We start from the raw sequence: 13,391 nt of genomic DNA, 5'->3' as shown, positions 1-13,391 counted from the left end.
TTAGCAGTATTAAGCTAAATAATACTACAGGTATGGTGCATGTTGGCATCAATGGAAATATCCACTGCCGAGAATCGTAATGGCACCAGGGGCGTATTTACGTAGTCATTTGGGGGCCCAAAGCAAAACCCAATCATTGGGAACCCATCCTGGCACTGCACGGACAAATGTTTTATTCTCAGCTCAACACAAGGTCTTCAATGTGGGCAGTAGCTAGTTACTTTTATGGTTATATACCCTCCCAACAATGATTTTAAATAATGCTAACTTAGTAGATGATAAATATGATAAACATGAATACACTAAGTCCCCAACTAATGAACACAGTTGGTTCCAGACGACCGTTCGCTAGTCAAATTGTTCTTAAGACGGGGAAAAGGTAATATTACCAATGATATAGGTACTACATGTACGTGTATACATATACAGTATATGTGTATGTATGTAAATATGAGTTTGGATGCAGTAGTAATGTTAAACGAGGATAATTAATGAAAAAACAATAATAAAAATGATATAATAATACGTAATGAAAAATGTTATTTACCTTTGAAGAGGAGTGGTCGAGCATACTTCGTTGGTGGTGGTGGAGGAGGAGGAGATATTGAAAAAAGGACAAATCGTCGTCGTTAGACTCTTCTAAAAGAGGTTGTGTTCTATGGGTGGTGTAGAATTAAGCAGCCCTATTAACTCTTCATAAACTTTAATCACAAGCTGTGCTGGGTTGCATGGTACAGCTTCAACTTAGCTCTTCTTCATGTCTCCTCCCCCTGGACTTCATCGCCTGTTGGTCCCATTAGCAGTGTCACAGTGCCCTCTACTGGTCAGGTATGTGAAATATGGACTTAAATATAAATAAATGTGGACTTATAAGGCAAAATACATGAAAATATAGACCAGTCGGCTTGTGTTCGTATCTCCGAATGTTTGCTAGTCGGATGTTCGTAAGTTGGGGACTTAGTGTATTTGCTGAAATCTAAAAGGAAAATATTAACCTACAATCTACCATCACACTGTATCCACCAGGAGTGCAAGTATAGCCAAATACTAATGGATACTGTTGAGTAGGGTGACCAAACAATATCCTGTTTTTTTTTTTTTAGAAAGTGATGACAATATCCGGTTTTTTATTGGTATATTAAATTAAAACATTGAATATTGGTGCGATACAACTTCAAAGGCACTACACATATGCAGTATATAAAATTACACTAGGTGCGACTGATTGGCGACCAGTCCAGGGTGTACCCCGCCTCTCACCCAAAGTCAGCTGGGATATTAAAACATGTTGAGTAACCTCCGAGAAGCCTGAATTTGTCTTTGGTTATAGATAGCATTTTGGAATATAACATTTTTCTATCCATACAGAGGAGGCATACTTTAAATGTATGGAATTATGAGGCATCTTTGAGTAAACTTTGAATATCATTTGAGGATCTCATTGCCATGCTGACCGTCCTGGTTTTCGGTAATCAAAATATGCTCATCCTGTTGAGTGAATGAAGGTGCAAGATGTAAATAATATAACATAACCGATGTAATACTGTTGATAACGTTGATACTGTGAATGAGGTTTAAGTGACTCGTGATGAGGTGTTTTCGACAAAGTGACTTTCTACTTACATAAAATGAAAAATGTGAAAACTTGTGTAGTTTTTACTGTTTAGTTCCCTTTTAAATAATGTTCCATCCGTAAGGGACATGCTTAAAGCCCAAGCTATCCACCCCCCACCCAGCCCGACTGTAATGTAATGGTTTGGAGCAGCATCTCCATCACTGGAAAAATGAGGCTTGTCGTCATTGACAGCAATCTCAGTGCAGAGAGCAATATGAGATTCTGCGGTGGCAATCTCATACCTCTTCAGTCTGGGAATAAACTACATCCTCCAAAATGACTATGCTCGCCTGCATAGAGTAGTGTTTTATCAGAATACTTTTGGGAGTAGAAATACTAGAGTGACCTACTAAAGGTCCTGACCTCAACACAACACTGGCAGGATTTTCTAAGACGTGTCGTTCATGCTGGAGTGACGTAACATAACATAACTATGTTGGCCGACAAAAGATTTGGAACATTGATCAATGTTTTCATGAAAACCCAATCACCATCCTCGCTTATCAAGGATTATTTGTACGTCATCCATATACATTCATACATTTAACCATGGACTTTGACAAGCATGCTGCTTCTGACCCAGTTGTTCCTAACATGTTGCATCCATCAGACCATATACTGTACCTCATCCTTGATTGAATGTGGTTAAGAAAATTGCACAAAATTTTTGACCAGCTATCAAGAAAATGAAATTTTTTTCCCTGTGCTTCAGCTAGCTGCAAAACTAATTTAGTATCGCCGAGAAAACTCAGTGGCAAAGCTTTTAGCCATTTATTCAGTCATCAGCATATTCACTTAGCCAATTAACTTGTTTTGTGTTGGAACGTGTCTGTTTCATAACCTTGGCCCCCTGTGAGAATCATACATTTGATTCATGTCGTTAAAAATGATAAGACAACTGTTTCTTTATTTTTCCAATTCAGCTGTACACGACAAAAACAACCAATCGCACCATTGTACACAACCACACGGACCTCTTAAAAAAATATACAAAACAAGATATGACTATTTATAAGTCATGTGGGCTGCTCACTGAAAGAAACAAAGTTATTTATTCCTCATCTTCCTCCTCATCCTCCTCCTCCTCCTCTTCTTCTTCTTCTTCTTCATCACTGATGACATATTTCTTGGCCTTCTTAGTGGCCATTTCTTCATCATCCTCTGCCTTTCGCTTGCCTGACCCCTCACCCTCCTGCACAAGACACGAAGGTAGCAAAAATGTAAAAAAAAAACAAAAAACAGCTGTGCTGACAGTAGCAAACGTTTTGTACAGACATTGAGCACTTTCACATTGTCGAGTAATCAGTGCAAATTCTCTCCAGGTGGAATATGTTAGTCCGCACTTTTCCTTGCCTTGTTTTAGTCTCATGCTGGCTTAGAATGGAAAAACTGGATTTATTAACCCTGACAGTCATTTGCACCATACTGCCCCCTGTCTGTCCAGTAGCATATGGCACCCACCTCATCACTGTCGAGCTTTTTAGCCTTCATCAGTCTCTGGGCCTTGTCATCATCGGAGCCTTCATCACTGTCTGATGAGTAGATCCTCGCTCGCTCCTCTGGATGAAGTGAGATCGAGCAGAAACGTGACTTGATAACATTCGTGAGGCAGGGAGAGTGATTATTACCAAGATGCCAATGAGCGCTCACCTCTCAAGCCTCCTCCTCCTTTGTATTTGCTCTTGATGGCTGCCAAGCTGATGGCCTCCTCACCCTCCTCTTCATCATCGTAGCGGTCTGGCTCCAGGTAGCTGCTGCTCAGGCCTCTCTGGTGCTGCTTCTCTCTCATCCTCCTCTGTTGGGACTCTCTGCGGATAGATGCCCGCAACCGCTCCTCTTCTTTCTGTGGTGGGTGTCACGAGTAGGAAATACATATGATATCTCAATATTGAGCCACTGAGCAAAACCGAACAGCATCTGTTCAACAATAACCGCCAATTTCCAAATTGTTTTTGTCTGCAGTAAGATTCAAACCTTTGAATCGCCGTTAGCGTCCAATATGGCATGCGTCTTGTCGTGGTATTAATACAAAGTGTAATTCCAACTGTGTTTGCCATGTATTCTGTAACCGAAAGTCATTGTCCCCCAAATCCGTTGCCCGTCTATGACATCATCACTGGTTGACTCTGTAGTTGTTTGCCAACTAACACAATTACGTCACGAGTCTCACCTTTTTTTTTTATTGATCATGGATACAGAATAACCCACAATGGAGTCAAATAAAGTTGTAAGTTCCAGAATCTTGATAAAGAAGGTGAGAAACACTATTGAATTTATTAAATAACTCATAGCAAAGTATAAAGGTGTCATCCCCGTAGATATCTCTTCTACTCCCTCGCTGCTCGTCATCACCGTCTTTGTCAACAATCAAGTCTTCAATCAAGGAAAAAGTGACGTTAAATATTCATCTGTCCCTCGATTCATCAAGTATATGCATTTAGAATTGCTTCTGTACGTGAAACTATAATTGTTCTACATTAAAAGTGTTTTTGGGTGTCCGTAAAGGATTAATTGGATTTGCATTATTTCTTGGGAAAAAAATGTATGCAGTTAGCAATTTGAGTCTGACTTTCTGGAACTAATTAATGACGCTTAAAAAGGTTCCACTGTAGTCTTATTAATCTACTTGCTAATTTCCCGTTCATAGCTGGTTACTCTGCTCTGTAACATGGTTCCAGCTAGACTTCTGTTAAAGTGCACTAAGCACTTCTATTTCATTGTTAACATCCAAACTAGCTTAGCGATTAGCATGGCTTCTGTGTCTTAGATAAGCTATTCCTCGTCCTCCTCCAGGGTTAACAATACTTGTAAGAAGTAGTCTGTTTGCCGCCCATGGAGGAAAGGATTAGTAACATACTTTAGCCGTGCAAGCTAGAGCGATCTGTTACATCGACGACGTGTTGCAGCTTGTCGCTCTCAATTTGGCTGGACACGATAGGTTGTGTCATCAACAAGTATTATCATGATACAATTCAAATCTATCGTAGGTCAAATTTTTATCTTTTCTATCGTACATTGTTTATATTGCGCAACTCTAAATAGGTGGTGAAACCATCATGCTTAGCTTTGTTTAGTGACCATGCCAGGTGGAAGCTATAAGGGCTTGGTTCTGTTTCAGATGGATGTTATCAGCAGCTTTTGTTTGGGTTGGCACCACAGATGTAAGCAACCTCAGGGTCTTACATTGTGATACAATGTCAGCGTCGATGACCCCAGTCCAACTTTATGTAAGCGCATGAGGATGTATTCTTTATGTAACCAGCTGTGATGTCAACAACTCACCATGGTGTCAGATAATCACAAAACACAGTAAACAGAGCAGAACAATGAGTTACCTTGATCATTTCATTGCGCTGCGACTCGGGATCCCGTCCAGCCATTGGCAGGATTCTGATCTTCTGAGTCTTGGAACAACGGTCTGCCAGAGACAAGGTCATCTTTCTGTGCGTGGCGCTGTCAGTGGAGTGGGGCCTGGTGAGAACAAAGGTCAAATGAGGTCAGAATACATTAGCGTTTGCTCATTTCTCTGACCCATTTCTGAATTGGTGGAAATCAGTAGACTGACATCTAAAGGGCCAAATGCAACACTTACTACAGTGATGTGGCACTGGTGTGGTTTTAATTCAATTCAACTTATTTATATAGCGCCAAATCAGAACAGCAGTTATCTCATGGCACTTTACGCATGAAGGTCACATTTATAAATGACAACAGAAACCCCACATGAGCAAGCACTTGGCGACAGCAAGGAAAAACTTCTAGAGCACAATAATGCAGTCAAGACAAGTTGACAGGCCGTGAATGTTGCGTGCTTCCCATCGCTGATGTCATGTTGTTCTTTAGGCCACACAGTAGTTGTGACTCAATCAAAAGTGCCTCTGCTGGTTGCAGCCAAGTAGTGCACTACATTTTGCCCCAATTGGTTCAAGACGAAAACAATCAACAACCCATTTCACACAATCGGCAGAATTTTTACCATCAATTCCTTTATTATCACACCAATCCTTAAACAAGTTTTATTTTGGAAATGTGCCCGTCAAATTAATCAAGCAGTGGTACGTCAGCAGTGATCCGAATCAATCCAGACTAACTTTTTTTTTTTTTTTTTTTTTTTAAAACCAGGTGCACAGTGGCCTCTAACTTAAAATTTTAGGAGCGCAAGCAAGAAATTTAGGGGTGTACACCAAAACGGATTTGCAAAGTAAATCTTCACATTTCCTCTCATTTTCACTGTAATACTGATAAATACTCAAACAATAATTGACAACTACTGTCTTCTCTATCTACCCTGGTTCCTCCTCCTTTCTTGTTTGTCTCCTTTCTTCCTCTTTAGGAGTTAATGTGGGTTGGCAAACTAGCTCAAGTTAGTCAGCAACAAAAAATATTCAATAGGAATAAAATCAAATCGGCAAATTAACTGGTAAGCTTGCCAGGTCCTGGAAAATAAATAAGGGACACCTTGTTGGCAGGGTCAATCAACCCAACAGTTTTTTTAGGGTTTTTTTTTGCCTTTGTGTGAAAAGATACTATTTAAGTAAATTAAATTAATTGAATTAAATACTATAAAACTCCTATTTGACACAAACCTGAATTGAATTTGATGCCTGTTTTAGAGTAATACTAATGCATGGGAAGTTCATTGTTTAATAATATATTTTTCAGTTAAAAATAACAATTAACAGAATAAAATAACAATTTAAATATCTTTCTTTTTAAAAATCTGTCCTCCTTAACATAAAAGAGTATAAATTGAGTGTCCAGGTTTAACTCCCAGCACTATTAAAACGACAAAAAGAAAGTAGAGGTGAGCTATTTGTGTTTTATGTGACTTTATTAAATTGTACTTTATTTACAAAGCACATCTCCACTCCAATAGTGTGATCATTGTCTTTATGCCATTTTGTGCTCATTGTCATTAGATACAGGCATCATGTCTGAATTGAACAGTTAGTTACAAAACAGCTTTTCATCACCGTAATAAGGGAAGTCCCTGGTCAACTCAATACGGAACACTTATGGTACTTTAATCTGGTCTCACTTGCATGAGTAGATGAAAAATACACTCGCAATGTCTCATATTTTAGTCTCAAACTGCTACCATTTAGTTGCAAGTCCGTGAGCCCTGAAAAGGCAATGCTCTATCTGGCAGCGTGTAGAGCTGTTGGCTATTTAAGCAGCTTTGGCGAGTGTCCTACTAGTCCCATGTGGTCTGAGACAGAGCATCCCGGTGGACTAGTGGCAGCTAGGAGGCTTGCATACCTGGACAACTTGCACATGCAAGGACTTGGAGCACATTTCTGAATGGAGCATATAAATCATTGCATTGTTGCTTGGAATAATAGGTGGTCTTTTAAATTAAAGTAATACACAAAAGATAACACAGTATTCCTTGCAATATTCAATTTTGTGCTTTCCATGACGATTTCTGTCTCTAACTCCGTGCTTCTCAAATAGTGGGGCGGGCCTCCTTGAGGCGGCACGAGGAACTGTCGGGGGGGAGGGAGCGTGAGAGGCAGGGAGAACTGCTAACATATATGAATTTGTTGTGCTCGGCATGCAATTGACTCTTGAATGCGCTTGTACTGTATGCAGTTTTCCATTTTGCATTTTGCAGTTTCGAGTTCAGTCTGTACAGTCCAGACAAATAAATAGGATGGGGGGGGATTTCAGTACCCCAGTGGGGGCATGACAGAAAATCATTGAGAACCATTGCTCTATCCTAACCTTTGTTTATTTTTTGGCACATAAAAAGGGCATGCATTACCTGAACGTGAGCTTGGTTTTGAAAACAGCTTGTCCTTGTAGCCCCGTACCCTGGCGGATGAACAGGTGGTTGTGGTCTCCCTGAAGAGGAGCTTTGTAAACGTCAAACACTTCATTCCCTAAATGGAGGGACATGCTGCATCAAAAAAAAAATGAGCAGAGAGTTAAGAGAGGGTGCTGCCATTCAGAGAGCAATTAAACCAAGAACAAGGCTGACAGTCAAGCCGCACCTCCCATCGGACCATTTGACAATGCGTGCGTTGCTCTCACGTGCCTCGTTTCCCTCCTCGTCTCGCTTGACTCTCCACCTGATGGTGTTCTCCACCTGGGAAAAGCCAAGACTGACTGAGTCAAATAAACTTTCTACAATGTACAAATGTTATCAAGGAACTTTTCGTATGGAACAGGCTTGACTTTTTTATTAACATGACAACAAATTCGCACATGAGCAACAGTGGTGAAGGGAAAAACACAGGGATGTCAATGACAATATTGGCATAAAAATGAGATATCAGTTCATATTGGTACCAGATTTCCTGCTGATAATGATATCAGTGCCCCACATAGCAACAAACTTGCTATTTCAGTATTCCAGTATTCTAGTTTTCAAGTTTCTCCTTTGGATTATAAATACTGGTATGCAATTTGCAATGAGTGTAAAGTGCAGTGAGGCGAGAGTGTCTCCCTTTAATATTTTAATACTATTTCACGGATGGTATTACTCCAGAGTTTCATACTTTGCACTTTACTTTGTTCTTATAGCGCTTCAAATTTAATTGGATTCTTATTTGTGAATTTATTAAGACTAAGCTGTCTTACTTGTTGATAGTAGGCGAACATGCTATTTTAGTTGACTATTGGTCATATTTTGTCTTTATTTGTGAAATGCATCCTTTGGCATCACAGTAAAAGAAACATAATGCATCCATTACACAAGATGTGACCTGGTATCAGTTTGAGGGAAGAGCTGCTGCCAATATCGGTGTCCGTAACGAAGTGCTGGAAAATATGGGCATATCTATACACCGTCATCCCTCGCTACATTGTGGTTCGAACATCGCTCCCTTGCTCTACCGTGGGTTCTCAAAAATGTATTAATTAATAAATGATTGCAGTTTCGTGGTTGACTGTGGCTTATTACTAGTCTAAAAATAGTGAAAGACAAGTCATGTCGTAATATGTTCACTACGTGTCAGTAATGTTACATTGATGAGATTTCTTTCCATTGCCTCAGCTTGCACCAACAGCGTTCTAATGGTCCATTAGTCCACATACAAACACACAAATACAATACATAAAATGTGAACCACACGAACCTTCAGTTTGAGTCTGGTGCGCCCTTCTTCATCCAGCATTTCCTCATCCTCAAATTCATCCTCATAGTACTGAGGGTCAAAAGGTCTACAAAGGAGAATACAATTACGCTCTAATTAGATATGCAAGGTTCATATATTAACTCATACAGCGTGAGTTCATATAGTTTAATTGGCAGGGTCAACTGAGCTCTGACCTGGGCTCCACAGAGAGGAAGTTGGGCAGCTTAACAAAGTAAAGGTCAGATCCAAGGTCAGTGCTGACTTTGGGAATCTCTACTTCGATACGAGTTTCAGGCACAGGCTCCTCCTCGACCTGCTCCCCCTCCATGCCATCCTCTGTATCCTACACACACAAAAAAAGAGAGCATCTCGTCAAAGTCAATATACTGCAATATTTAAAAAGAATGGAAAAAGTCACATATGAGTGTAGGGGGATACCATGGGCTGTCCCGGGGTCGGAGGCTTCTCTGCATCACTATCAGAAGAGATATCATCCGCCTCTCCAAACAGGTCATCTGCCACTGATTTCTTGTCTGTGTGGCAGCAAAGAAAATACCATTTTAAACTCCATAGGGAAACTTAACTGTAGACACTCATCAGATGATCTCTTACTGTTAGTTGCGCCGACGTCACTGTCAGAATCAGAGTCAGAAGCGGCTTTTGGTTTGCTTCTCTTTTGAATGAAATCATCTTCACTATCGCTTCCTTTTGCAGATTCTGAAAAATACAATTGGAATGGGATCATTAAACATAACAAATGAAGGTGACGTTTGGGATATTCTCACCTCAGGGTTTCCGCGACATGTATTTGGTTGTGGCAGTGCGCCGCTAGAAAATAAAAGCCGCCACACCTTAAAAATGATATATTTTTTTTTTACTTGAAAGCAATTTTAAGTAATATTTAGTATGAATGGATATATGTGCTATAGCTATTTATTCACACACAAACTGACCACAATTATTTTGAAAACGATTTAAAATATCATAAAAATGTTTCACTGCGCTTTATTTTGATTAGCATGCACCGGAATTGTCTTGTCTGCCTTACTGGCACTTGCACATGTGACCAGATACACGACATGTCTTGTGTTGACTTTCACTTTGTTTCTTATTATGGGGAAAATGAACAACAGCCCGTAAAATGTGTAGTCAATTGACGGCAGCTTGTCACATGTTAAGCCTAACTATGCCAGCGTGTGTGATTGCTCACTTTTCAATCTCATTCCACTTTCTGGCATTTTTGTTTACATGCCTGGCTGGCGGCATTTAGCTAGCTTGTTTTTGTCGCGCTACGATCATCATCACGACTTACTTTTTGAAAGTGTCACTTAACAATCTTGCTCTCTTGTTATCATTATAACAAATGAGCTTGTCTTGTCTTCAGTGACGCTATCACAGGGGTCTCCAACAGGTAGCTTACCAGCTGATGTTGAGTAGTTCATCGAAGAATATTTGCTTCTCCTCTTAGGGTTTTTATAAGTCTTCTATTCAAACATGACATGTATTTCACGACAAATGAGCACACTGAGTGGAGATTGTGCTTTGTAAATAGTGCAATTTAAATATTGGCAGTGCTCTCAGCAACTTTGCCATTAAATTAACACTTCTCCAATGTCCTCGGTTCATGTTCTGCTAGTTGCTGAAAAAAAGTTAAATAAGTTCATAAATAAATACATCATAAAAAATAGATATGTTATTTTTTAAAAATTGCAGACGTAGCAGCGGCACGACACAGCGGCGGCAGTCCACCCTCCCATGCAGCCAATCACTGACTTACCATTAGGAGTAGCAGACTTTCTGTTCCTGGGACCCTCATCATCAGAGTTCTCCCTTTCTTCTTCAGAGTATTGTTGCTTCTCCTCTTCATCTTCTGATTGGTCGCTCTTAGCACCGCCTTCCCACTTATCATCATCTGAGTGATTCTCCCGACCTGACCCTTCTCCATCAGAGTGCGGAGTGGCTGCACCAGACCGGGGGGTTCCGAGGTCACTGTGAACACTTGATGCAAACAAACAAAGCAAAACAGCTGCAAAATTAGGTACCCTTGTACAATGAAAAGAAAGCTCATACAACATCAGAGAGGTATTCCTTTAACAATGTTTAACAATTTTTTGTTGTCTTTTAATACATGAATTTTTTGTGGATATTGTCTAATTTGTAGAAGTGCAGAACTACTTCAACACAATAAAAAAAATCTTAGAAATGTTAAAATAATAACTCTCTAATGGTGATTAGCAGTGAGCATTAATGCTACTACTGACCTTCTATCTGAACGGACACTGCCCCTCTCAGAGCGAGGACTTCCTCCTCCAGACATCGCACTGCCTGCAGGGCTTCCGCCATCTGACCGACGCACCCTGTCATCCTCGTCTTCTTCATCATCATCATCTCGATGGCCGCCCTCTGAGCCGCTGTGTTGCTCTGCATCAGAGTGTTCGTTCTCAGCCTGGTCAGAGTGCATGCTGGCATCTGACTGATTGCCCGACCGCTCAGAACGGTTGTCGCTGCCGCTTTGTTGACTGTGCTCTTCATCCTCACTGTCGTCTCCAAAAAGTTCCTGGGAATAAAAGTAAGTAAGGGCATGCCTTGACAAGTCTAGCTAATAGTATTTGGCTAGTTGTTCATTCTTAGTAGTCAAACGGTAACCCACACCTTATTCATACTGGGTTTCCCGTCCTCCTGGCCTTCATCGTCATCATCTTGTTCTCGCTCACTGTCACTGCCGCTGCCAGAGGCGTTGCTGACAGACCTCGCTCTCTCCTGCTCCGAATCTGAACCCGAGCCGGAGCCAGACTCTGAGAACCATCAGCCACATCATTAGGTACATGTGGTCCTCAGTTTATGGTGTTCCCTGGTTATGTACGTGCTTCCATTAATTAATCAAAAACTTAATTTTGGCACGTGAACATGATACTCAAGAACTAATTGCTGCGTGGTGCGCCGCGGAACAATACACTACGTGTTGGCCACACTTGTCTCAATCGCTTGACACTCGTGACCGTAATTAAGGATAAAGGTTAAGGGTGTCACAAGATCTTGCGAGATTAAAACGTCACAAGATTTCTCGTTCAGAAAAAAAATGTCTCATGGGCACAAAGCCTGGAACAATATATTAGATAGATTGCAATTATATTGTCATACATTTTTTAGATTTTTTGTCCATTTACTTTTCTTAAAAGTACTGTCCTCCTAGACCCAATCTCATGTATCGTCTCGTCTTGTGAAATGAGTGTCTCGTGACACCCCTAATAAAAATAGTTTTCTTACATCCACCACGTTAAAAGGATGACAGACGGTTCATCGACACTCTTTCTTGCAACAAAAAAAAAAGCTACTGTCGGCCAAACCACTCTTAAACAACATCAGCCTGTTGTTCTATCGGCACGCAGCCACACACAAAGTCAGAACACATCACATTCAAAAACGGTCAGAAATCACAAAACTACACTACAAATTACTGCCAGTTCGCGGATCCTCTGAAAGCGACAGTAATAATAAAGCGGTGTAGTAGTCTTATTATGAGATGGAAAGTTTGCTAGAGCTTTGGCTTTAAAAAAAAATGTATTACTGTTTCATTTAACTTTTGTACTTAGTGTTTTATTATTGTATTTTATGTCCTTCCATCTTTTCTGTGTACGGTGTGAATTATTGAGGAGTTAAAATGTGGTTATTACGGAGAATGCGGCACATAACTGTTTAAAGATAATAAATGACAGGCCTATGTTTCAGTTATTTTGAAAACCAAAATAAAACCAAATTTGCAATCCACATGAGTTTTTTTTTTTAACTGTAATAGCAGCAACTCACATCCTGACTGTGCGGTTGGTTGCGGCCATCTGCAGGAAGAAGTTCAACTTAAATTAAGATCGTTTAGGTTATTTTGCAACCTTCAGCGAAGTTCTTGAAATTTGATGAGACTTTATCAAGCTATTTGACTAATACTTAATGTAACGGACTAACTGCTAGGAGCACATATATTAATCCCATTTTAGTTCATTTCACCCCATTCTTCTGACTTCAAACTGCTGCTACATTACCATGTGTTCCTTTAACCAGTCTGGCTCGAGCTAACGCATTGCTTGAATGGACAGTTCGACCCTTTCTAGCGTCATAAACAAAAGTAGATTAAAGGTTCAAAATGATCTCCGTACCTCGTTGGTCATTGTCGCTGTCTCCATCACTGCCGAACAACTCGTCCATATCCGCCATGTTTTTCTCTGTTAAAAAATGACCTATCGGAAGTAATCAATACAATTTGGGGAGAGATTTAGCTTCCGGGGTCAAGTGGAAGACGACACACTGCTGTCCTAAGATTAAAACACCAGGTGGCGGTAGAGATCAGGGTACAGGATTGCTAATAATTGAACTAAAGCAGTTCAGCCCACATTCAACACAGTTTAAATGTTGACAGGCATTTTGGAATATTTATACAATGTGATGAGAACATGACAGCAGAGTATATATGTAGGACAACATTTAGTAGCTGGACACTCTGAACTGACATTTCTCAACAAAGCAAAATTACCCTGTAGTAATTTGCTTTGTTACAAAGCAATTTACTTTGTTACAAAACAATCTACTTTGTTAAACGAGTGTTTACACAAAAAACGAATATGCAGGTATTTTGCTTGTTTTTTTAAAGTATTAAAGTATGTAAAAATACTGTATGTCATTTGCTTGCTGAAATGTGTGTCCCT

General features: G+C 40.2%; 1 protein-coding gene across 1 annotated transcript; it reads right to left on the bottom strand.

Annotated features, from left to right (window-relative positions):
* Positions 1-2,495: 2,495 nt before the first annotated feature.
* On the bottom strand, positions 2,496-12,920 carry leo1 (LEO1 homolog, Paf1/RNA polymerase II complex component). The gene is made up of 14 exons (XM_054771948.1): positions 12,846-12,920; positions 11,347-11,489; positions 10,956-11,251; positions 10,472-10,692; positions 9,307-9,411; positions 9,133-9,227; positions 8,889-9,037; positions 8,695-8,779; positions 7,609-7,703; positions 7,380-7,514; positions 4,951-5,086; positions 3,266-3,458; positions 3,077-3,174; positions 2,496-2,807 (listed from the first exon to the last, which is right to left on the bottom strand). Exons 1-14 carry the CDS (start codon positions 12,901-12,903, stop codon positions 2,667-2,669), a joined length of 1,950 nt encoding a protein of 649 aa, XP_054627923.1. The 5' UTR covers positions 12,904-12,920; the 3' UTR covers positions 2,496-2,666.
* Positions 12,921-13,391: the final 471 nt, after the last annotated feature.

The sequence above is a fragment of the Dunckerocampus dactyliophorus genome, chromosome 3 (assembly GCF_027744805.1).
Source record: "Dunckerocampus dactyliophorus isolate RoL2022-P2 chromosome 3, RoL_Ddac_1.1, whole genome shotgun sequence".
NCBI lineage: Eukaryota > Metazoa > Chordata > Actinopteri > Syngnathiformes > Syngnathidae > Dunckerocampus > Dunckerocampus dactyliophorus.
Note: the sequence above shows the minus strand (reverse complement) of the source record. Positions and strands in the feature narration are given on the sequence as shown.